Source organism: Hippoglossus hippoglossus, chromosome 1, assembly GCF_009819705.1.
Source record: "Hippoglossus hippoglossus isolate fHipHip1 chromosome 1, fHipHip1.pri, whole genome shotgun sequence".
Taxonomy (NCBI): domain Eukaryota; kingdom Metazoa; phylum Chordata; class Actinopteri; order Pleuronectiformes; family Pleuronectidae; genus Hippoglossus; species Hippoglossus hippoglossus.
The window spans coordinates 91,438-117,952 of NC_047151.1; the positions used below are offsets into that span (position 1 = coordinate 91,438).

The 26,515-nt window shown below is 39.7% G+C and overlaps 2 protein-coding genes and 1 long non-coding RNA gene across 5 annotated transcripts in view; 2 read left to right on the forward strand and 1 right to left on the reverse strand.

Annotated features, from left to right (window-relative positions):
• LOC117766746 (neuronal membrane glycoprotein M6-a-like) overlaps window positions 1-9,437 on the forward strand; it is a 43,044-nt gene extending 33,607 nt beyond the window's left edge. Inside the window, exons 5-7 of one of the 2 annotated variants that reach the window (XM_034594091.1) lie at window positions 5,629-5,702; window positions 5,862-5,927; window positions 6,744-9,437. In XM_034594091.1, the coding sequence (XP_034449982.1) occupies window positions 5,629-5,702; window positions 5,862-5,927; window positions 6,744-6,896 (293 nt within the window). In that variant the 3' untranslated portion in view covers window positions 6,897-9,437. Of the gene's footprint in view, window positions 1-5,625; window positions 5,703-5,861; window positions 5,928-6,743 lie in introns of both variants that reach the window. The other variant, XM_034594081.1, reaches the window with a different exon arrangement.
• A 3,097-nt stretch (window positions 9,438-12,534) lies between these two features.
• On the forward strand, window positions 12,535-26,213 carry LOC117766757. Its single transcript, XR_004614743.1, has 3 exons — window positions 12,535-12,657; window positions 13,488-13,490; window positions 26,200-26,213. It is a non-coding gene; the product is annotated as an uncharacterized LOC117766757 (long non-coding RNA).
• LOC117766734 (docking protein 1-like) lies at window positions 13,156-20,348 on the reverse strand. Of its 2 annotated transcripts, none has more exons than XM_034594060.1 (7): window positions 20,216-20,348; window positions 19,263-19,341; window positions 16,603-16,742; window positions 16,389-16,499; window positions 15,842-15,911; window positions 14,210-14,376; window positions 13,156-14,077 (listed from the first exon to the last, which is right to left on the reverse strand). In XM_034594060.1, exons 1-7 carry the CDS (start codon window positions 20,270-20,272, stop codon window positions 13,178-13,180), a joined length of 1,524 nt encoding a protein of 507 aa, XP_034449951.1. In that variant the 5' UTR covers window positions 20,273-20,348; the 3' UTR covers window positions 13,156-13,177. The 2 variants fall into 2 exon arrangements, with proteins under 2 accessions (XP_034449951.1, XP_034449959.1); XM_034594068.1 differs by having other exon boundaries at window positions 19,194-19,341.
• Window positions 26,214-26,515: the final 302 nt, after the last annotated feature.

A 26,515-nucleotide genomic window follows, 5' to 3' on the forward strand; every position in this document is an offset into this window, starting at 1 on the left:
CAGTAGTTGGCGTTTGGTCGATCTGTGCACCAGAAGATTGTTTGACAAGAACAGAGTGATGCGTTTTTTTTTTTCTGCAGGCAAAAATGCCTGAGAGGATTTTGAGTCCAGGGTGATGCCGAGAAACTCAATGGAGGTGCTGGGACTTGAGTGTTTCTCTTCGTTAAAAGGAAGGTTTCTGATAAAGCTTTTGTAACAGTGAAAAGCTCAGAGGTGTGCTGAGGTGCTGTTCTGGTCAGTCTGCTGGTGTGGTTGGATTGTGCGTGGGATGGAAGTTTTCTGGAAGCTGGTGAAAGGAGAACTCAGGCACCAGCTGATGTCTTATGCAGAAGAGTTTAATGTAGACTTAATACATCAAGGAGACCAGAAGGCAGTGGCGGATTTAGCAATTTGGGGGCCCAAGACGAACACAGGCATGTGGCATCCGTTGTTCTCTACCATTTTTAATCCTTATTTATCTAAGAAAGTCTTACTTGTATTTCTTCCCAACCCAACAAAACATATTAATAGTTTTACAAATGTAATCACAGTAAAATCTTATTTTCATAAACAATATGATCTCTGTACAATAAGAATGTACAGTATTGTCCATTCACATGGAAGATCTGTTATCTATTACCTTGCTTTTCAGCAGGATATCTGATTGATGATGATGGGCCTCTGTCTTATATCTTGTTATAATTAAGTGAGAAGATAACACACAAGACAATAGGAGGTCAATTTACAGAGTTACAGAAATAATAACAAAATATACTTTTTAAAATGATTACCATTTCTCTTTGTCCCTTTGTCCCCTGTCTTTCTCTTACTCTCCTCCCTTGTCCCTGCTTTCTCTTTCTCTCCCTTGAATGTTTTTATTTTCATGTCTTTCTCTTAAAAACGCGCTCACGTTTTTTTTAATCATCATGTAAAGGCCATCATGGGAAATACCAGGAGCGAGTTAAAGTGTGTGTGTGTGTGTGTGTGTGTGTGTGTGTGTGTGTGCTCACACACCCACTCACTCAGAATGACACATGACAGAATGACACTCAGAGAGCCACATGTGAGGGATCCCTCTCCCAGGACGGACAGAAGTGCAATGGATGTCAAGTGTAAAGGAGAACATCAGAAAGATAAAGGTTTTAGCAGCATTGATTAGGGTAAACATTTTGAAGTATAACTGAAGGTCAGTGAATTGGTGGATTAATGTCATTAATGGTCAAGTGTCTGAGGAGAAATACTATGTATCGAGCAGTCCTGCTGCAATCATAGTCTATGGTCAGCAGCCAGCAAGATCATGATCCACCATCAAGATCGGATGCCACTATAGTCCACAGTTATTGTCCACTGCCGCCATTAGGATCCATCATCAGCTGCCACCTCGGTCGTGGTCCACTACCAGTATCTGATGCCAACACGATAAAGGATCTGCCTTTGTTATCACGATCAGCCAGCACGATGCAGAATCCGCCATAACTTGAACTAGTTCATTTTCATCTGTATGAACTGAACTATAAACAAGTTATTTTTAAGTGTGAACTGGCTCAACACTGTTTGTGTTTACGCCCTGAATCACTCAGTGGACGCGCTCATGGAATAGTCCATTGTAGTCCACCTCTGCCAGAAGGTAAAACAATATACCAACGCCAACAGAGTAACATTAACAATTGTGACCCCCAAGTCTGAAGATGTCTCACAAAGCATCCCAATATATCTTCCTCACTTTGCGTCACCCATTCCAACATCACATCCATGAAAGGCTAGAACTGCTGTCACTCTCTATGTTACATGTAGGTGTTGGCATCCTATTGGATAGTTAAGCCTAAAGTATGCACTCCTAAATCACGTTTTGTCCTGACGTCTTGCCACTGGTGTAATGCCTCTCTGTCTGGGGCATCTGAATTGGGTAAGAAAGTAGTGGAGCAATTGTTCAAGCTGTGGCTGGGTGGGAAAAGGCTCTACATAGCTCGCAGGAGAGGGATGTACAGTCTGCAAAGATACGGCAATAAAGCTGGGAATCTAGATCACCTTAGTAGGTTCCCTGACTGAATCGCTGTATCCGGCCAGCTGCCTGGGTGGCGAAATGGACATGGTCGCTATAGAAGCCTGTACCTGGATGAAGGGATGTATGTAGGGATGAGGTAGGGAGGTAAATGAATGAGGGGAAGGGAGGGTGGGTCGAATTAACTGAGACAAACGCAGCAGGATGGGTTGACCAGTATAAGAAGGGTTAATGGGTAATTAGAGGAGTGGTCAAGGCGTGGTCTTGCTCCCAAACCTAAATTAAATTATTAACTTCATTACTGAAGGAATCGGACAAACAATGTGTAACTTAGTTGTTTTCCTTTTGTTTAGCACAATTAATTCAATCGAGCTTTAGAACTTTGTATGAGATCTGTGTAAAATGTCTACACCCAATAAACAAGCGTTAACACATTAGTAAGAGGAAACCTCTGTTGTGATGAAGGTGATTGATGAAGATTAAGTGGATTCAGCTTCATGAAGTGTGACTTTGAAATGTTGAGAAGTTTATATACTCATCACTTGAAAGAATCCTGATTTGCAGCAGGTGAACTTTGGATTTAGGCTGCAGCTGAAATGAATGTAAAAGCTTCTTCAATAGCATCACACAGAGACAATCAAATGTCTAAGTGCTTTAGGGAATATTTTTAAATTTACTATCAGTGAGTTATGAGCAGCTTACTGTACGTACCCTCACTGTTTTCACACATTAGCCTGCACTTACATGTCAATCACATGATATATTAAGATTCTATACTTCTCTTATGAATGTAGTCAGTCAGTAAATTTGAATTAGTCTCCTGACGTTGTTTGCTGTAACAGTTTCACTTTCTTTAATCTCTTTCTCTCCACTCAGAAATACAGTGCACGGGTTACTGAAGCAGGGTTTGTCAATCCAGACTTTCTTTGTTAACCCTGAGTTAAATCAGAGTAGGTTGAACCAGCCTCATAGTAAAGGTCTCTGTTGTCACTCTCCCTGACTGAGCTGCTGGCCTGACCCAAAATCCAAGGCAAAACAGAGAAACATCACAAACATAATAAAATTAACCTTCAACACATCATTGCTGTAAAACAATACAACACACAACTCAGATAAGATTGTTTAATAATCTGAATAATAATAATATGATCTGAGTTTGTGTATGTGTTATTGTTGATTGGCATTGGCAGAAGGTCTATGTTTGTATATATATATATATATTTTTTTTTCTCAGTTGTGGATTTCCAGGGATTAGGCAGATGGGACTGTGATCTGCGTCCTGTACTAGGAAGGGAGTTCAACATACAGAGGATATCTTTCATTTATCTGGCTGAACATAACCTGAAAAACACAGTCAGGCAAAGCAGTCACATGACACTGGATATTAGGGATGCACCGATATGGAAATTCTTGGCCGATACCGATACCGATACTTAAAACAACAATCTAGCCGATAGCCGATACCGATATTTGTTTATTATAGCCAGTGCATCTTTCTTATCAGCTTTCAGGAAATCATTGTATTCATCAATGTGTCTGCTTTTCAAATGAGCCTTCAGATTTGTGGTGTTGAAATCCTTGGTGGTATTACCCTCTCTTGAAATGTCAGCTGAACATGTCTTGCAAATTGCTAAACGGCGATCTTTCTCTGAGACAGTGAAGAAATCCCACACAGCCGACACTGCCGACATTGTCTCTGCTGTTTGTATGTAGTACCTGTTGCGCATGTGCACACCGGACCCGCATTTCTCCGCGCCGGTCAGCCCGCGATTCTCCGCTTGTTGTTGTATGTAACCCGTTCAATGTCGGGTGTCGGGGGTAAATGACGTTTTCTCCAAGCAAGCCTTTAGCCCCCCCCCCTCTCTCTTTTTATCTATATGACTGCTTGTGTGGCTGTATTGGATGGGCAGAGGGGGACATTTAATTATGTGATTGGGAAAATTGGGAAAATTAAAACTCCAGGACAACAGAAGGGGAATACAAAGTATGGGATGCATATTTTATCATTTATATCATATAAAATATGTCATTTATATCGTTTAAAATCATTTTTCAGTCTGTTTCCTGGCGCGATACGCTCGCTCGCACGCCGAAACCATCGGTGAAGGGCGCTGGCGCAGCGCGGCGCATCGCAGCCCATGTGAACCGCACAAAGGTTTAACAGGGGGGTGGATGGGAGGCGCCTGGCTTTCCTTGGCACTGCGCGGCGCTTCAGCGCCCGGTGTAAACCCGGCGTCAGTGTACCATAATCTGGATGCCAGATTGGCAGGCTGCAGAAAACATACCAATGAACATCGGCCAATGTTATCGGTGAAAGTCAAGTTTATTACCGATACGCCGATGGCAGTAAACGAGGCGAATATCGGCCGCTACCGATATACGGCCGATACATCGGTGCACCACTACTGGATATCAACTCGATAAGTAAAACCAGGTTTTCCTGGGTAAATGAGTAAGTAACAGGTGCACTTAAAACCCTGTTAGAGGATATGTTGTTTTCTATGCGTCTGTGTAAGAACAATAACTCCCTTCTTAAATGTGTCTGGATTTTTACTTTTCAACAGGGTCTCCAGGTTCTCCACATAAAACCAACACACAGTGAGAGGCGTTTTATTGTGTGTCTCTAAGCACTGCCCTCTGCAGTACAAACATAGAAACTACAAATGGGCCTCTGTAAGCAAACTGATGAAAATTTTTCATGGGCAGCAATCACAAATAAAAGAAAATAGCTGGCTCATTAAGGCTTGGATTCTACACTCCCAACTGCAGCACAAGGGGGTCATTCTCCCAGTAAAAACTGTAATCAGTTTAAATGCTCTTTCATCACCGTTAAAGGGATAGTTCACCCAGAAATGAGAATTCACTCATTATCTACTTACCCCTATGCCGATGGGTGGGTGAAGTGTTTGAGTCCACAAAACACTTTTGGAGTTTCATGGGTAAACTGAATTGACAGCCAAATCCAATACAATTGAAGAAATTAGTGAGCTATCTTCAGATGTAAAAAAAACAACAGAAAAAAACCATGCCTCCATACTCCTCGTGTGGTGTCATATGAGTGTCCGGAAGCCCCGACATTTGAATTCGACTTGAAATGGCCTCATTTACACAAAGTTTTAATCCTCTGATATCTTCCTACGAGCTGCATTCAGTCATACCGTCAGAAATGCTAACGTCTGCTACTTTAGCCACTTCTGGTGGACTTTTAAGCTTAAAACAAGCTTAAAATGACCTCATTTCGAGTTGAATATGAATGTAGGCTTACGGACACTTTAATGACACAAAACGAGCAGTATGGAGGCATGTTATCTTTTTCCTGTTTTATTATGTCTGAAGATAGGTAACTAATGTCTTCAATTGTATTGGATTTGGCTGCAACACTGTTTACCCCTGAAACTCCAACAGTGTTTTGTGGACTCAAACACTTCACCCACCCCTCCATCTGCATAAGGGTGAGTAGATAATGATTGAATTTAAATTTCTTTGTGAACTATCCCTTTAATGTCAAAGATGGATGCATGAAGCAAATAGACAGTTTGTGCCAATTATATATTGTTTATTGTTAAGTAGCTGTGACCATCCTTGAGGAGAGATGGTCACAGTTTGTGCTGATGATATAGTTTTTCTCTTTTTCTTTTCTTAAGGAGCAGTGACCATCTCTGAGGAGAGGAAGGTGTGTACAGGATCTGAAAAGTTCTCCAAGATGTGTGAATCTAATGAGGTAAGAGAACACTGGGAGATAATCAGGCAGGATCATGCTGTTTTCTCTTTCCTCTAGCTTTATATTTGATGTAATTTAGATGAAAATATCATGGTTTGTGACTTCTCAAACTCAAATTAATTTACATTTGAAATGACAGCTGTATTGTGTGTTTTGCAGCTGGACTTGACATTCCATCTGTTTGTTTGCGCACTGGCAGGAGCAGGAGCTGCTGTCATTGCCATGGTGAGAATCAGTACTTATTGGCACTGACTGGTATGCCCTCCAACTTGTGGGTAAAGCTTACAGTAGGAAACAAATGAACACACATTATCTGTCTTATCATTAGAAGTAAAAAATAATAGAAAGGCCTCTCCACCTAGAGAGAGACTGAGAGAGAAGGGCAGAGCAAATCTAAACTTGTATGTGTGCAGTGATACAGAAGATGAGTCAGCATGCTGTTCAGATATCTGAGGTGTGGAAAGGATCAGTCCTGTCAGATATACCCCACAAAACCACATGCATACAACATTCATTATGCATTAATTTTCTCTACCTGCTTATTCCTGCTTAGATTTTCCTGCATTCATCCCACGCTGCTTTTGAGAATATAAGTTAGAAAATAGACAAAGATCATATATTCTATTTCTATTTAATTCCAATTTTAACCTGCACTTACAGGCTTGTGGCCTTTTGTGGGCAGCATAAACAAGTTGTAAACACAGCGTCGACCAAGGATGGTTTAATCTACACTGGGTTTCAAGATATTTTTAATTTACATTGTTGAGTGTGATGTCAAGTTCCACAGACCAAACCAGAACTGCAGTCTCATGTCTCCAAAATGTAAATGTGCCATATTTAGCTATGAAGGCTATTATTCATCTGCAGCTATTAAAAATAATTCAGGTTGAAGTTCAATGGTAGTTGCCTCTACCAATAGGCTACAATGGTTGCCCCATACAAACGGCTGATGTCTGTTTGCACTGTTGTAAAGTGTATGTAGTGCACCTGGTTTGCTCCATTTGTACTATTTTTAAGGTTTACCCTGACTCTTCGTCTCAGGTCCATTTCCTGATGGCTCTAGCTGCTAACTGGGGCTACCTGAAGGACGCCAGCCGGATGCAGAAGTACGAGGACATCAAGTCGAAGGAGGAACAGGAGCTGCATGACATCCACTCCACACGCTCCAAAGAACGCCTTAATGCCTACACATAAACATCCCTGTCAGACACACTGATGATGATGCATGCGCACACAGGCACTCACACACACACAGACACAAAGGGCATGATACAAGCCTAAGTCAATCAGAGATAAATAATATATACATAGGTGAAAAAGACAACAAAAACATGTGTTCAGACACAGATACAGAAACAAGTTGGCAGACATTAACAAACAAATTATGACTATACACTAATACCAATATCATCCTCATGTCAGCAGTAGATCATTGGCTCTGGGGGTCTGTGCTAACACCATGTGAGTTTGCTCCATGTATATTTTCAACACAAAAGAAAAAACAAAAATGAGGAGGAGAAGAATAAAAAAAATGTTACACTTTGAATTTGGTCCCTGTTTTCCTGAATAGTCGTATTAAATTATCCTGAGTTTGAATTTGCCTTTTTTTTTTTACTATTATTTAAAGATAGCAAATATTTTAGTGAAAGGTTGCTCATTAGTTGTGGCAGCAAACTACACCATTGCTCAGCATGCAAAACAGCTGTCACAGAAACATATCATAGAAATGTAACGAGCTGTTAGCATAACACACAAAGGCCAACTATCTACAGCAGATATGTGCATGAGTCTGGTATCAATGAGCTCATCATATAATATGGGAGCCACTCCTGCTCAACAGCCTTGTACTTGCCGTACACCATACACGTTATCACTCTCTCTCTTTCTCTCTCTCTCTCTCTCACACATACACGCACATAGATGTGGCTGAATGGTCGGTGTTGTGCAGGTAATGTTGTATGGTGGTGTCATGCTGTGTCGCACCACTAAATGATGACTGGTATTGCAGAGAAGTGTGGGCCTTGAGGAAGCATGTACCCCCTGGTTACAAATAGGATGCTAATTTTTCCTACCCTTCTCCCTTTTCCCTACTTTTTCATCCAACCTAACCACTTTCTCCTATGTGTCACCTCCTCATCTTGAGCCCACATACAATAATTGTTCTGCATACTTGTTACACATACTGAAGACAGCATGTCACACAAGTAGTTAATTCTTGAAATTAAATTCTTGAAATGTTTAAGCAGGTGGGTTATTGTAATAATGATAATTAGACAAATTATGGACTGATAAAGTACTCTGATGATCATGAATCAATTCTAATTCTCTTAATGTTAAGGCTTCTGTCATCAGAGTAAAAGTTAAAGAATTTCAAAGAGGCCATTCAGGCTTTGCGTGCTCCCTCCCTTTCATCCCCAGTTTGTATAAACTTGGGAATTGTCCTCAGAAACAGCACATCATAACAGCACAAGGTTTTTTGAAATGTGTACTATTTTCATCACTTTGTTGAATAATGTCTTTTTCTCACTTTTTGGGTTTTGCCACATTTTAATCGGCATTGTGTAATTTTGGCATGGGGGTATTTAAAAGTGGCAGTTGTGCGGAGATTGGGCTTTTATCACTTTTACATTTTCATGTAACGATTTTTCATTTCAGTGGTTCTGCAAGAGGCCCTGTTATTTTCCTTTCTTTAATTGAGCCCTAATCTAAACAAAATGTACTTGTCATTTAATTTTTCAAACATCACTGATGCTAATGTGACAAACACTGGTGAACTGAACAGATGGTTACTGTGACTTCTGGGTGGTGTCTTGGTTGTGGCTTTACTATTTACTACGGTTTTTGGTCTCAGCATGTTTGGGTTTAAAGATAGAGGATCTTTCCAAAAAGCATTTTCAGGAGCAGCTTTTTGTACCAACATGTGAGGAGTTTGGTTGAGTTTCAGAAGTCGGTTTGATACCAAAATGGATGTGACAGTATGCAGTGGTGGGAACAGGTAGAAGGAGATGAACTCAGCAGTAGCTACAGGGACTCCATTGGAGTAGTATTGTTGGTAATGAAGTCCAAAATGAATGATTCTTAATTAGGAACACTTTATATGATAAGTTTGTGGTTTCCAGATTAGGCTATACACTGTATTACTTCTGGATGAGCATACCTTCATGGATTTTCTATCAATCTGCAAAGATTGGATTTTTAAAACTGTCATAGTTCTAACTGGAATATTGTTTTGAAATTACACTTAGACTTGTTTCAACCTTTAGTTATGATACCAAAACTTTATTATATTGGTCCTTCTGGAGGGATACATTTTTTTGTAAGCGCAAAAGTGAGATTAGAAAATGTATCAAAAAAACTTTTTGCAGGGGTTACATTTGTATTCAATATAAAATTGAATTGACCCAGCCATTAGAATAAGATGATTGTATGTGTTGTCCTGGTTGTAGCTGTGAAGGAAAGAGGTGATTCTCTATCTGCCAGTAGAGATGATTGAGAGATTATTCATTGTGTCTGCAGAATGATTCCTGAACGAATGATGAAGATGGTGATGACTGGTTTAATTTGATGAATATACCAGCACACATACACACAGATGCACTACACCATGACATTACTCTGAGCCATAATTCTTTCTTTACCAATATCATTTCACTATTTTACTATCAACTTTTAATCTCTGAAACGTTTTAAATGTGAAACCATTTAATTAGAAATATAAATGTGTTTTTTCATTTTTTTTATGTGCAGTATCAAGCACTATACCCAAATTGACTCTGTATAAAGATATACATATATGTGCAACAGTTGAGGGGAGAGGTCAAGATAATGATCTCCTGCTGGTCCGGAGTCTGGAGGGGGGGTGATTCGTTGCCAATGTCCTGAGCTTCTTCTTTCTACGAAAGCTGCATTAACACACACAGGAATTGTATTTGCTTCCTGGGCAACACAGCAGAAGCTGTACATGAAAAACTATTTACACAGAAAATGGTGGGTGTGCTGCAGATTATCAAGTTCTGGGCCTCTGCGAGATGATTTTCTTATGGTATATTATTTCAGCTAAGTATATTAGCTGAAATAAAATAGATGGCCCTTCACAGTATGGCTCTGATACAATTTCAGTTTATTTTCACAATAATTACTAAAAGGATAACAGTTCAGTATCATGAATAGACTAGATAGAATCTAACATTTGTCTGTTAAATACTGATGAACCTGTTAGTTTTCATAGAGACAGAAAGTCAACAAAACATCCAAAACACATTTCAGTGTCCAAAAAGGCACTGAAGTCATTTTTTACAAACCACATGGAATCAAATTTCTTCCAGTATGAAAGTGATACAACAGACTTCAAATATATTTCTTTGTGTTGTGTAAATGCAGTTGCATGTGACACAAACAAATTGAAAAAATGTGTACCATCAGTATAGAATACTACTCCTTCAGACTCGTGGCCTGTTCAGGGGTTTCTTGGCTGCGTACAGTCAGTATTTTTAAGGGTCTAGTTTTACAGTAACAGTATTTTTTCATTTAATTGCCTGACAATGGATGTCATGTCAGTGTTTTTAACATCAGGTAAAAGAAAATAATGTTTTTTGTGCACTTATTGACCATTGTGAGCTCTCTCTCTCTCTCTCTCTCTCTCTCTCTCTCTCTCTCTCTCTCTCTCTCTCTCTCTCTCTCTCTCTCGTTCTTGGTGTGTAAGTGCATTGTGGTCCACTGTGGGACCTGTGTGTAGTATTGCAGCATTGGTAATAACCTGAAGAAATAACAATGAAAATGAATGCATACATAATAAAGAAGATAATATTGTACTAGATTGAAAAAAAAAAGAAAGAAAATCTAGTTGTTGTTTGTGGCATGGTTATGCATTCAATGGTCATAATTTTAATGATTAAAACAAAAATATTAATATTTCCCACTGGCACTGTTCTGCTGTTTTTTGTTTCAAACTTTTCAGTGTGAAGTTTTGCTGTTTCCTCTTGATAATGGTGTTGCTAAGCTTGCTTGCTTATTCCTTTGTTTTCCACCAGAGCAATATATTGTAGCAGTTTGCCAGAAATCTATACACATAAATCGCTGGCATACAAATGCATGAATCATCTATTATTGCAAGTCCTAAGTGATATGATCACGTTGTTATTGTTTATGCTAATAAAACAGATTTGCAAACATGGTGTAATGTATTGCTCTGGCCACCCATTATCCTTTATGACAATAAACTCTTGAATCTTTACTCACCTCTGCTCACATCCTCTTCCTCTTTCTGGGCATAAAGGCTACTGTCTCACCACAGTTGCTTGTGTCCGCCTCCGATTTTTGTGACTATATTTGACTTTGACCGTGACTCGTCTGATTTTCTGTGCTGATGTGCTTTGACATTGCATGTTTATAAAAGAGTCACTGATGCATAAGTAACAGCTTCAAATAATAAGCAACAAGCGTAGTCAGCACAGCTCAAATATCCAGAGCACTTTATGTAACAGACGTTAATGAGGCAAAAATTATCATTCAAGCTAGTTCCAGTAAATTTAACAAAAAAATATTTACTTAAGCAGTTTGAGCAGAACACAGAGTGATCTTTACCAGAAGGTGTCACTGTGGCCTAAATGATTTACTGTTTGAACAGGCAAAAGAAGATTCAGCTACTGTTTAATCCAGTAAGAGAATGTGAGCTGCTCTTATTTTCTTAATTTCTTTGTCCTTAACTCTGTAGTCCACGTCTCTTTGTAAAGATGAATATGTGTATTGACATGTACTAATCCTGAGGCTTTCTTGTCTACCTGCTGACCACAGCTGAGAATGGACCAACTTAAACATTCCATGATCCTGACCACAAATCCATTTGATTCAGAAAAACTGCCCATGTCAGTGAGATAAAGCACACAAAATCTGACCTTCTGTGCAACAACAGCTCAGCTGCTTATCACAGGATGAAAAGTCAGATTCTCTTAGCCTGAACAAAGTCCTTTCTTGTTCATCGTGAACTGAATCACAAATCTAAAAGTCGATGATGCCGTGGTCTGTGACCTTATATTGATCATCATGTTTTCCATTGTTGCATTATGTCAGTTTGGACATTTTGGACATAGGGAGTAGAGTTTTTTTGTCTCTCCATGATATTCAAGACTTTTTGTACTTCACTCTGGTTGTTTAGTAGCAGACTTTATCTTCTTTACTCCTTCAATTTTGTACATATCTGTGCCAACAGCTTGGGCAGACAGTGTCTTTTTTATTTGTAAAGACATTAACTTGCTTGCATATATAAATAAAACAAAATAATACACTTGTGTATTATTGTGAGTTTTTGTCTTCATTTCACTTAAAAGCACTGTCACACTGCAACATGAATATTGAAAAAAACATTATCTATGACAACATGCCAGCACAAATACTACCAGTTTAGAATACACACACACACACACACACACAGATTGGTGAAAATCTAAAAAGTTGTAAATGGGTTCTTCCTTGGCACGTACCCTTCCACCAAGTTTCAAGAAAATGTATTCAGTAGTTTATGTGTAACCCTGCTAACAGTCAACCAGAAAGACAAACATTAACGAAAACATAAACTCCTTGACATAAGTAAATATAAATATCCTTACTAGAGGTTTCTGACTTTCCTAAAAATAATCAAGTTGCAGGTGTAAGGGTATAATTCTACAACTCTAAATATCTATAAGGACAAGCATGTTACTCATGCATTCACAAGCAAAATAGCCTGTCAGACATGTACTATACTCATACTACTTCCCTGAGAGTATTAAAATTGACACAAATGGACTCATGCTTACCATTCTTATCCAACATCCATTATTCTTAATGAGAATGGTTAAGGGATTTGGCAACTTCTAACATTTTGTCTTAATAACATACAGTATTAATCGAAGACCTGGTACCATTTATGTGAAATCATTCTGATGATCAAATGATGAAGTTGAATGGTTGAATTAATGTCTATTTAAAAAAGAAAATTCTGTTACATGTGTCAGTGGTACATGCTACTATGATCAGAAAAACATGAGAACTTACGATGCAAAACACTAAAAGATACTAAAATAACAATACCTCTTTGGTTTCCTTTATTTACAAACAGCTATACATGTATTAACTTTAAAAACAACAATTTTGTTGCATGTGTAACATGTAATAAATGTAACATAAAATCATGTGTTAGAATTTCAGTCAGCTTAAATATGATATGTACTTTTTTTCACAAAATATTTGTAAATTGTCTTTGTTTACTCAGGATGTGTTATCATCTTTGTGCATTTCTTAAAATCTGTAAATGTAGCATTACCATTACAAGAGGTCTGCTAATATAATTGTTATCACAAAAACAGAAAAGGTTATGGTCACTTAATGAGAATGATAATGATAAGACCAGTAAGGACATGTCATGTCACTCACTTATCATGACATTTTTTGATATGTTAATATTAAGTCAGAAAATGATAACCTAAATGATGACATCATCAATTGTCCATGTCATTTGTTTCTGATGTGTTGCCAGAAACAGAAAAAGAGGGAGCAGAGCAGGGAGGGGTGGTGTTAGAGGATGTTGAGGGACAAGATGACTTGCAGACTTGAGCATACAGGTGGGCAAATGGGTCATGTGTGTTTTCAGTATTATGGAAGACCTTCTCCTTCTCATTCAAAGGCTCAGTATAAATGGGGTCATCATCTGTAAAACACTTAGTTTTTTCTTTGCTGTGGAAGATGAGATGTTTACTCTGGACTGGACCAACTCTGTCATAAACCTCTGAGTAGACTGAATCTGGGTAGTCCGTGTCAAAGCAAGGATGTGACGTTGAGGAGCTAGGAAGGGGAGCAACAGTTGCTCTTGAAGTGGGGGGTTTGAGTGGAAGAACAACTGCAGGGTCCACATACAGAGCCAAGGACAGTTGTAGTTTTGATACAGACTGAATGCATTCTGCTGGGTTAGCATATACAGGGTCTGATTGGCAACTTTGATGACCTCCAGAGTGGCTGTCATTTGTGGGAACCAATGGCAGAGGCATGAGAGTGATAGGAGCTGGCTGTGCTGATACACATTCTGATTGTGAAACCAGTTCTCCTTGAATACGAATACTCTCTTCAGAAGCTCCACATTTCCCCTCCTCTGTCCTCAGGTCCCTCTCCACAATAGCCATACCGGTCATATCAGGTATTTTGGGGAGAGGGGAATTGGTCTGTTTGTATGTTGTGATAACTCTCTTACCCTCTTGATTTTGGTTACCTGTTGTAATAGCTAAAGTCTTTCGGTTGATGGTGCTCTGGATCAGGAAAAATATTTTCTCAGCCTGCGGTGTCTCGAAGGTGAATGTTCCAGGACCAGAGTCACAGCGTCTCCCTGCTTCAATGGTTAAAGCCAGCTGGTGGGAGAAGACAAAGAAGAACATAAAGCATGTTCTGACCAGCAGCACTTAAAAAAGAAATACAATGAAACACTCCGGTAATAATTAATTGTGAACAGTAAATGGAGACATTATGATTGTTTATGATACCTTATCTTTTCCATATCGTCTCAGCAGTTCATAAGGCCACTCCCTGACAAGTTTCTTTCTCTGTGTTTCTCTCAGCTGCAGTGCCTCCTGTCCCACCTGCAGCCAGGCGAACCCCTGTAGACCACAACGTGTTGCTGCATCCGTCCTCTGAACTATAACCCAGAATTCTGCAAAGCAGGAGAATATTCTCTGTTATAACTATGCACATAAAATAAGTAATCATTTTTCAAAATGATCCTTCAGGAATAAAGAAGAATTTTTAGGTGTTAAGACAGTAAGATTGCACAATTTCTTTGCAAGGTTCGGGCCTCTAAGTAAATCACTAGTGGCATTATGGAGCCATGTTTTTATGATGGGGCCTGGTTTGGTGTCTGTCCTCTGTATGTGCACTGCGATGCATTTGCACAATTCCATTAATTGATAATTGGTAGCAGGAGTGAGGCAAGAGACAAACCAGTCTCTAACCCCTTCAGACAAAACACACCTGTGTTAAGTGCTGTGAAACACCACTTAAATAAAAGTATACACATTTTCTTTTACTTATGACTTATCCCACAACAAGAGAAATGCAAAAATAACAACAACACAGAAAGTTATTGAGCGCCAAAACTTAATAAACAAACAAAACATATTTTACGTATTCCCTACGATTCACTTGCAAACACAATATGGTTTGCAAATACAAAACACCATTAACAAACTAATGCATTTTGTTTCGCAAATACAAAATACACCTGACAAACAAATACACTAAATATTTCTGATATATAATCTTCAGGAACAAATAGTCTTCCGCAAAGTCCAAAAAAAATTATTCCACAAGTTACAAAAAATGTCTCCTACATGTAGAAAAATAAAGTACAAAAAATATATCCCGTTAAGACAAAAAAATTATATTCTACAAGTACAACACAAAAAAGACTTTTGTCATGATTTTTCCCCATTGTGTCAATCTGAGGATTTTCCCAGTTGAATGCAACCCCGATCAGTCATTGTGGAAGAGAGAATGATGGCTTTCTGGCAGTGTAAGCTAAAAACACTAAATATGTGACCTGGTGTGATGCTATCTGTCCTTGTGTTTTTGTGTCACCTTAAATATGTCCTTCTCCCTCAAATATGTAAACTGTCCTTTGGTCCCTTGAAAGGCGCTATAAAAATGTTTGTTATTGTTATCATCAAATGAGTGATGTGCATGAGTCAACACTGCGGTAAAACCAGCTGTTGTTTGTCTCTCCGTAGTCAAACCAGCCACCTCTAAATTTTGAGTTTTCCCGTATACAGATGTTTACAGTACATTTTGAAACGGCCCAGAGCAGCATTTTCTGTACTTGTAAAAAAAAAAGTTTTGTAACTTGTGGAAATCATTTTTCTGTGCTTTTATGTTCTGTTTCTGAAGCATTATTTGTTGGAAATATGCAGTGTATTTGTTTGTCAGATGCGTTTTGTATTTCCGAAACAAAATGCATTCGTATCTGATTGGGGTTTTGTTTTTGCAAACCACATTGTGTTTGCAAGTGAATTGTAGGGAATTTGTAAAACTTGTTTAGTTTGTTTTGGCATGAATTTAGCTTCATACAGTTAATCAAATGGTGGGGAAAAAAGAGAGGAAAACCAATGAAGTAGAAGATTTACCTTCATCTGATGAGGCATATATCTGGTTCTCCTCCAAATGAAGCTGATTTGAGCCTGAGCGACCTCCTCCCTGAGAGAACATAATGCATGTACACCAGGCATTGTATACAAACTGATATTATACTACAATATGGAGGGCCAAGTGTCTCAGAATTCTCTCCCCTCTTTGCCACCCACCTCTCCTCTCTTCCCTATTTTTCTGCTGTATAGCCACCCACATTGAGTCTGGTTCTGCTAGAGGTTTCTTCCAGTTAATGAGGGAGTTTTTTCTCTCCACAGTCGCCAAAGTGCTTGCTCATTGTGGTAACTGTTGGGTTTCTCTACAATTTTTAAGGCCTCGACCTTACTATGTAGAGTGCCTTGAGATAATGTATATTGTGATTTGGTGCTATTAATGTATAATTATATAATTTAATTTATTTTGTAGTCCACAGAAACAAAATAGGTATGCTGCCTTCTTTTTTCCAGTTTTTTTCTAGAATAACTCAGGTTTAAGACAATTGTCACAATGTGACAATGTGACAAAAACATTTCTGTTTCATCTCACCTGAAACATGCTGTGACACAGTTTTTTGACCCAGTCCACACAGTCGTCTTTGAGTGCAGCAAACACCAATGTTCTATCCTGTGTTTCCACACAAAATGCAGACATGTTCTCCTGCAAGCAGCAAAAATAGGATCTTGTAGTATTTATTTTAACCATTATTGCTACATGGAACGATTGTAAACGGACTATAAATATGTAAAGATTATGACCTCACCATGGGGCAGGCCTCAGCGTTTGAAGGCAGTCTGACAACACTGATCAGCTTGGACAGTTGAACCACCTTCAGCTTTTTCTTCCCAAGAGGCTGGTGGTGTCTCCTGACTGCGGTGCCATGATCCACTTCTGCACCACCACCTGGGGGATAAATGACAGACACACAGAGACAGGTCAGCCAGGTTCAACTACAAACCCATCCAGACTTAACTAAAACAATCAGATCGATTCCATTGTAACTGAGAGGGTTTGTTTTTGATCTGGACCCAAAAGCTGACACATAGATGGATTGGTTTGTGATTGAGCAAAAAAGTATTTTAATAAAGTGCAGAGGCAGGCAGGTAACAAGCTTGGTGCTGGCTGAGACTGAGCCTGTGATCCAGTGAGCTGGAGATAAGGCAGGCAGGTTGGCTCTGGCGATCCTGAGGCAAAAATAGAAAAAACATGAGGAGGATTTACGAGTTACCAGGTGTTGGACTCACGCCAAGGGCCAGGACTGCCGCACTCACACACATACTCACATGCAACACAGGGGAGGAGGCGAACAGGAGGGGAGCAGAGAGAAAAGGGGGAAACACTATAGAGCAGGGGTATTCAACTAAAATTTAAAGAGATCCAGTTAGAGAAAATTTCTGGAAGCAAAGGTCCGGAAGATCATAATGTCTAACTATTTGGTGTGATATATATTTAAGTAGCCTAGTAGTTGTATCAACATCTGCATGTACTAAATACCTGACTGTCAAATCAAATGAATTCAGTACGATTCAAAAACTTTTGGACAATATTTATTGTCACGTAACAAAGAACTGAACATATATGTATGATTGCAGATATGTATAATGTTCTCTCATTAACTAAATAAAAGTAGGGCTGCATTTCAAAATAAGAGAAAATAAATAAAATGTGAAAATTGTGCATGTTCAAATAAAGGGCTTAACTTCAGAAAAATAAAATAAAGGGAGCAAAAGCTTGAATTTCCCTTTTTCTGTTTCACATCTTGACTCAAAAGTCTCAACCAATTTTACAGATAATAAATCTCAACACATCTTAACAATTGAACAGTTTTAGAATCACTTTCTTCCCCTCTTATATCCCACTCCCCCACTTTGTTCGTCTGTTTCTCTCCCTTTCTCCGTCTCACTCCTGTTTCTCTCCCTTTCTCCGTCTCACTCCTGTTTCTCCACTTTCTCCATCTCACTCCTCTGTTTCTCTCCCTTTGTTTTCTCTACCTGTATCTCTATCTTTCTTTTTCTTTCTACCGTCTTTTCATGTGTAACTTGCCTCTAACTCTCTCATCTGTCTGCACTGTAGAGTCGCAATGTTTACCGCCTGGAATGCACAGACTTGATTGGCTGAGTAGTATCACGTGGGATGGCTTAACTCGCATGCAATTGGTCTGTGCGTTTCCTCATCCGCTAAACCACTACCGTAAAGACTACAAAAGCTGCACCGGTTACAAATAGAAGCGCCCCGTCAGGTTTTAAATCATAACCTTCTGTTTTGGCTGTAGGTCCGGGTCCGTACGGGACGGCTTCTGGGTCCGGACTCGGACCACGGCCCGCCTGTTAGTGACCTCTGCACTAGAGGAACAGCCTGAGCCGTGACAGTAACGACCTAATTTCCAAGAGAGAAAATATCATCCAAGAATACACAAACCCACCCTTGAATCTTTTAATGGAAATTCAGGCTGTATTAGATTTTGCAGATGGATTAATGGATGTGAAGGGCAAGGACGAAGATGGATGAAAAAAGGCCCTGTTGGGCTTGTCTGTGAGGATATGCTGTGGACTGGGCGGATAGATACTCAGTGTGGGGATTCCGTCTCAGGCACATTTCCGCCAGCTGATGTTGGACCCCCAAAAGTCAGATATAAATTGAGTGGAGTTGACTTTGGGCTTGATGGATATCGTTGAGGTTGTTACGGATGTAGAAACCTTATGCTTGTGATTACCAGTGGCGAAGGACCTTTAGGGTTTAAGGTTCAGTGTGTAAAGGGCAGGCAACATCGTCTCAAACTGAGTGCTCATCACTCCCCCTCCATTCCTGAGCGTGAGGAGGGCTACGGTGGCCCTCATGCGTTAAAACGCCAGACGACCTCACTGAGCTGTCTTCTCTCCAGTGAGGAGGAGTCTATAGATCAATATATTTACTAATGTCACCTGTGTATTTCGTATGTAAACAGTAGTTGATAGTTTACATGTAGAAAATATGTTACCACGCTGTGGTAGTGCTTTATTACTGACGTTTGGTAGCTGAATTAGCTGAATGCTAATGCGGGCTAAAAATGCTAATGGTAGCTAACGTTAGCCAACAGAGTCGTTTAGCATGATAACAGGGAGACGGTGTTAGCAGGAGACACATGCCTTCTCGGTTTACGCACTGAAACAGCTGACAGCTGTACTGAGTTGAGCAAGAGAAGAGGGGGAAGTCCTGGAGCTGCAGCAGTGAGGAGGAGGAGAGAATGAACCACTGGGACCAGACTGAGGCTACAGGTTTCTGTTACAACATGTCACCTGACATCACCTGACTGTGTGTCTATTACAACACTGAACTATAACCATGTATGGCCAAACCCTCCAATATAAGACCAACCTAGCAATAAAGTGAAACATCACACCAAGACAAATAGTTGTAGAAGTAGACACTGTAAGGTTGCTGTACCTCCCATATTCTGGATCTCCAGTCGACCCACTTCTCTACTGGTGGAGGCAAACAGAGACAACAACACTGGCTTCCAGTTCTGAGAAGAAAGAGATGAATGGTTAATGATTGGTAATGACAGAGTAATCAGAAACTGGTTAGGACAGTTCAGGGCGGTCTGACTTTGCAGTAATTCAAAAATGTTGTACACACATTACATATGGTAGTCCTCTATACTTTTCTCCACCTTTCCTTCATAACACCCCCCTTCCATTCCCACACACCTGCAACATGCTCACGCTAAATATTGTCTTCATGAAAGCAGTTTCAATCCTTCCAAATTTGATAAAAAGAGGTAAACATCCTTTCTCTGTTGTCCATATATACAGGTACAGAAGAGCATCAGCATGAGATAATGGAAAAGTAAGTTTTACAGTGCAGTTAACAGTGATTAGTAATGGACTCTTTGTATTTCAAACTTATCTATACTAATCGCGGTTAAAGGTTAAAGTTAAATGTGTACTTCAGTGCAGAAGCAGTAGCACACAGCATAGGTGCATACTACCTGTTAGTACTTCACAGGAATGTGTTTTGTAGAAACTGTTGTGTTTCAACATGTTCCTTTGGATTCTTGCGCCCGTTTCTCATTTGTGCAGAACAAAGAACAATTGATCCCAAGCTATGGCTCATGTCTCATTCCATTAGCAAACAGTTGAAACTGAATAAAACTGGTTGTGAATGTCACTTGTTAGGTACTGTGCAGAAGGCACAGAGCCATAGTGTATTATTAGCTTGTAGGATAGTATATTATCTCGTAAAGACGTATGCCTTTATTTTACTGTGATCCATACACAGAATAATTACCAAGCAATACAAGAAAACAACTGTATGCTCAACTGCAAATATGTGACTCAAGTGCTCACTAAAACAAGAAGGCAAAACAGCAGAATGTATGATCATATGTCCATACTCACTTTGCCAGTTTTGTATGGTTGGAGGTAAACCTTCCCTGTTTTGGTGTAGGTGTCCATCTGGGAAGCAAATGCACTGCCCTTTAGATTAGGAAATAGGTATATGGGTTTCTGTCTTTTTTTTCTCCTTTGGGTTGGGTCACGCCCACACAGAGACATTTTTGAAATATGATCCTTACCTGATATGCGTGTACACACAGGTAGAAGCAGTTATGATTGCAGAAGAGAAGAGATTCAATACACTTTTCTGTAAATATCTACTGACAAATACATATATATTATTTTATGTCTAAACAGCAATCAATAGTTAGTTAGAGAATTAATAAATATAAATTATGCGGCCTACTATTGACATTAAAGATGAGCTTAAGGCCCATGTTTGCCATATTAACACATATACTCAAACACATATATATGGATGGCTGGATATATTCTAATATAATTGATATTTTCATTCACATTTTGTGAACACCAAGGAGGCTTTTCTGACGGCTCAACAACTGGTGAGGAACCAAAGAGACAGGCAGAAATACAGTGTACAGCATTTAGATTAAGCACAACAGACCCATAATAAATATTACCTTGGTGAAAATAGTTTTTTAAGGACATAAAAACTAGTATGACCCACAATTTTCTCTTATTATACTCACTATAGACAAATCAGAAGTTCTAATTCTCTTTACTAAACACCTCAGAGATGCATTATCTAATGATATAGCTACTTTGGATGACATCGCCCTTGCCTCCCGGAAAACCACCAGAAGTCTTGAAGTTATCATTGATTCACACTTGTCCTTTGATTCATATTTAAAATTTAAATTATTTACATTTCACGGACTGCCTTTTCCACCTATTTAGGCTGTTTTTAGCCTCAATGTCCCCTCCATAGGCATAGTGGTAAGTGGATAATGACTGAATTTCCATTTTTGGGTGAACTATCCCTTTAATGTCTAATCAATACGCATTAGTAACCCCGGAGTCCTTTTGATATATAGTGAGCAGAAACTGAATCCAAACGCACCACTAAGACAACAAAGTCAGTAAATTAAAGTTTAATGTGAAGTTTCCTCAGATTTATTCTATGATGATTGACATAAGGAGTCTCTGGCATGGTCGCTGTGCTTGACGTAATGTGGTGTGTGGTGTATAAAGAGCAAAGCAGCATTGAAGGAGATGAAGCCAGGAGGGCTTCCACAGAGTGATTGGCAGAAGGCAGGAAGGAAGCAGGATGCAAACTAATCGGCGGAAGAATTGGCATCTGATGCAAACAGAGACAGAAAAGAGTGTAAGTACTCAGGCGAATGACAGAGAAAACAATAGAACTTAAACCAATACTAACAATACTACCGCATAGTAGGACTTTATAATCTGGTTATGAGTAGAGGGTTGACCAGGGTTCGTTGCATTTCGAGATGAGGATGCGCCTAAGATGGCTGCCTTAAAGCTCCCTATAACACGTGAGGCACTTGTTATTGCTCAAAAATCAGACCTCTCTCTTACTAAAGGCTTTTTGTCCATGTCTAAATCAGGAGAACGTGAAAGCTGTTTGTGTCCATACTTTTTGAGGATGGGGTCTTGATGCAGAAACGGACTCCACATACAGCTAAGTCAGTAAGTGCAGAGGATGACTTAACTGGTGATTGGAGCATGGTGGTTCAGATTGTTGTCCCTTCTGCTTATCGAAAGCAGGTACTGTCTCTTGCACATGATCACCCATTGTCCGGACATTTGGGTATTACAAGAACCTACATTAGAGTCCTTAGACACTTCTTCTGGCCTGGTTTAAAAGGGGATGTGGCGCAGTTCTGTCATACCTGCAAAATCAGTCAGATTGCAGGAAAATCAAATCGTTCCCTCTGCTCCTCTCTACCCTGTATCAGCCCTCGGTGAACCATTCGAGCATGTGATTGTAGACTGTCTTGGCCCGTTACCTAAAACAAAGTCTGGTAATGAGTTTTTGTTAACAGTAATGTGTACTGCCACACACTTCCCAGAAGCAATTCCTCTTTGTAGGATAACGTCTCCCCTCATTGTTAAAGACTTGACAAAGTTGAGGATGGTCTTGAACTGCATGATGCGAGTCGACAATGTCCCAGACTGCTCAACTCTTAGGTACTGTCTGAGATGTCTTCATTTCTTCCCCACCTCTCTGAAGAACAGAAGGCTGCTATTGAGACTCTAATTCAGGCCCATCAAACTACAGTACAGTACTTATTGAGCTGTGTGTCCACTCGTACTAGTGAACTGTTTGTTGTTCCTCAACTGCCTTTTGTTAGCTGTGGGATTCTTTGCTAGACTTTTGGCCATGAAGCTGTAGGGGAGAGTAGCCATTTGGTTTCAACATTGTTTTCTCCTTTTTATGTGCTGCCAGGGAGGTTCAGCTTTTGTACTTATCTTTTTGTTAGGCAGAAGTATGTTTGGTTCTAGTTAGGGATGCGTTTTGTTTGTTATTTTGTTAGGCTCTCCCTGAAGTCATTTTGCTTCTGTTGTTGGCAATAAATAACCTTAACTGACCTGCTTGACTCTTGACATCTTTTAATCTGGTCATATGTTACTCCCCCTACCCCTAGACCAAGTTGGGGACGTAACAGGAGGATATAGAATCTGTAGCCTGTGATAGAATGTACTGCCAAACTGTTTCTCAGGGGATACACACTGTGGCCTGTACCACTGACTGACTGACCATCATCGATCTCTGGAAATAACTGACTGAATTTATTGACTACATGGAGGCAATAAATTTGTATCCGTCTCCACAAGGACACACGTGTCCTGACAGTAGCTCTCTTTTATACAGTTTTACAAATCCCAAAGGTGACAAAAGCAACTCACTTCTCTTAAATTCAAGACAGATCATGTAGATATTGTGACCAGTCTGTCCAGCTTGGACACTTGAGCCATTATTCACTGCTACTGCTACTGCAATGTTTTAAAGTAGCTGTGACAAATGTTCCTTTTTTTCCTTTTTGCAATAGAAAAGTAATGTAACAATTGCCATTCTTGCCTCACAAAGTATCACAGGTCCTTGTCACAAAACCACAAATGGAAATGGAGGTAAATATTTTAATTACTGTGACATTAAGAGTTTGTCCACTGTGTTCCTGAGAGACTCCAGCATGGTCTCTTAATGTTGGATCCTTCCGTTAGTACACCAACATATACATGTTATTCAACTGCAGAACACTACATTGTTAATTTCCACAGGATAGTATTGCCTCAGATCAAATACAGCCATTGTGCACTTACAATGATGATATAAACATTTGAACACCATTATTGTGGGCCAAAACCTCTGCTTACTGCTTTTATTCACTACAACCTAAATATTGTGTCACCACGGGTGCCAAAGACATGTCCTCCTTCCTCCCTAAATTGACTACAAACATTGCTCTTTATAGTCAATTTTACCTGTATACTTTTCTAACTATGCATTGAGCAATTGTACAGTGTCTCTGATTCTTACACATCATTTGATTCATTGTTAATATCAAACCATTGATTGATGCAGCTAGAAAGTGAATGTGTTTCACAGGAAACAGAATCCTGTGTATTTAGCATAAGATAAATTAGGTTTCAAGAATGGATGGAAAGTAAATTGAAGTCGAGGCAGATGAAGGTTCAGGAGTTTCATCTAAAAACCTACAATGAGTTGGAGTGTGAAAGTATGCTGATGTCAGGTTCCAGCTTCCAGGACAGGTAAGGGCTCCAATGAGTCCAAACAGACAGAGCAGGCAGGCATCTAAACAGAGTGCTGTAGTTGGACCATAAATGTGTGAGTGCTCAGTTAGCAAAACAGGGCAAAGAAGGCAAAAAGTGGTGCTACTACCACTGAGGGTGTTTGACAATGGAGTCTTATGGGTTTAACCAGTTCTTATATTCTGCTTCTAGTTTGCAGAGTTGTTTTGTCAATGTGTTCAGGTGAGCTGGTAGATAAACAAGGACAGGTAAGCTCTTGTAGCGAGTCTGCGACACAACACAAAATCACTCCGACACCACAACTCTCTTTAGATCTCATTTACTGAATGAATCTGATGTGACAGGGACTGCATCAGTTCACATCCTCTTCTCAGACTACTGTCTCCTTCAGCTCCAAATGCAGACAGAGTATAACAAAACATGTATACATTGTAGACAAAACCTGTCAATTGAAACGATCGTATAGTGATTCATTTTTGACAATCATACCTGTAATGATACAACATGTGACAGGGACTGCATCAGTTCACATCCTCTTCTCAGACTACTGTAAAGGATGCATGAAATAATAATGTAAACCAAATGCAAAATAAACATAAATGTGCCCTGCCTCACATGTCTAACCCATTACAGAGTAAACACAATAACTCTACGTGTACAAACAACCAAGCATAAAATAATAATGTAAAACAAATGCAAAACAAAATAAATATACCTATGTGTCTGGCCATCACAGAGTAAGCACAATGACTTAATGTGGGTTCACAAACAACATTAGAAAAGTAACAATACACTTCAAATTTGCTCTACACAAATCCCACAAGAAAACTACATCTCAGATAATGCGATGTAGAATCGCCAGGCGCGACTACATCGCATTGTCTTAAAGGGGACATTGTATGCCCATTTAACCACAAGTTGATATGGTTCCTTGGGGTCTTAATGAAATGTCTGTAACATACTTTGGTCAAAATACCACAAGGATCATTTCAAACAGCACCCTTTTTACCCTGTATAAAACAGCCCTCCACAGAGTGACCTGTTTTGAGTGCCTGTTCCTTTAAATGCTAATGAGCCAGCTCCCCCCTCCCCCCTCTCCCCCCATGATTTTAAACGATATAAATTACATATTTTATATGATATAAATTATCAAATATGCATCCCATACTTTGTATTCCCCTTCTGTTGTCCTGGAGTTTTAATTTTCCCAATCACATAATTAAATGTCCTCCTCTGCCCATCCACTACAAGCACACAAGCAGACAGACAGAGAGAGAAAGAGAGGGGTGGGGGGGGGCTATGAAGACCATCATTTACCCCCGAACCCCGACATTCAACGGGTACAACAACAAGCGGAGAAAGCAGAATCGCGGGCTGACCTTATATATACAGTCTATGGGGCTGACCAGCGTGGAGAAATGCACGTCCCGTGTGAACAGCCAGGCGGCTGCGCGCTTGAGAACGGCGCTGCGCGTCCGGTGTAAACCCGGCGTAACGAGTGGGGGGGGGGGGGGGGGGGGGGGGGGGGGGTGGGCCAAGGCCATGTAGGGAGACTTCCAGTGTATTGTGACAACACAATACACAGGAAGCTCATTCCAGTCACTCAAGCATGATGTTTCTGACTTAGAGGAACCATAACAAAACGCGCGAGTGGTTTTTTTCCAGAGTTTTTGGGTTGGTAGACATGCCAGATACCCAAATTAACGTGTAGAAGCACTAACAAAGTGGAATTTGCATGATATGTCCCCTTTAACAATAACTCTAACACTTCTTACAGTATAGACTTGTGCTTTACACACTATAGCTGTAATTGCTCTTTCAGAAAGTAGTCACAGTAACATGCATTAAATGTTGGAATGACACTTAGAAGCGGAACACTCCATAAACATACCTGTCTCCTTCAGCTCCAAATGTAGACAGAGAGACAGGTTCCTGAGGGCGCATAGTGCTATCTTTAAAAAGCCCACGATTAAAGACCCACCAGCTCACGTTTCAAACAGATTCTCTCCACTCAACGACGCACCCGTTGAGAAGCAAACTCTGGTCATTGGCGACTCAGTCCTGAGAAACGTGAGGTTAAAAGATAAAATGACAACCCAGACTTGGGACCAGGAAGCAGAGCTGCAGTGCTACACACTTCTCTGCTTAAACCTAAACTAAGCTACAACTCATTTGAAAGTCTTGTTCTTAGTCTTCCACACCCATCCAAGAAATACCAAAAGCCAATCATATTTGCTGTAGTTTACCGTGCCCCTGGGGCTTATTCAGAATTTTTAAAGGAATTCCCTGAGTTTTTTTCAAACCTAGTCCTAAAACCGATAAAATTATTAATGTCGGTGACTTTAATATTCATGTTGACAATAAGAATGATAGCCTTAGCATAGCATTTATTTCAGTACTAGACTACTATTGGTTTCAGTCAGTGTGTACACCAACCTACTCATTGTTGTAACCACACACTTGACTTTGTATTATCATACGGTGTAAAAATTGAACATCTAATAGTACTTCCACATAATCCAATTCTATCAGACCATAATTTAATAACCTTTGATTTTTCATTATCAGAATATATGCCACTAATAAAAAACTCCTTTTCTAGATGTC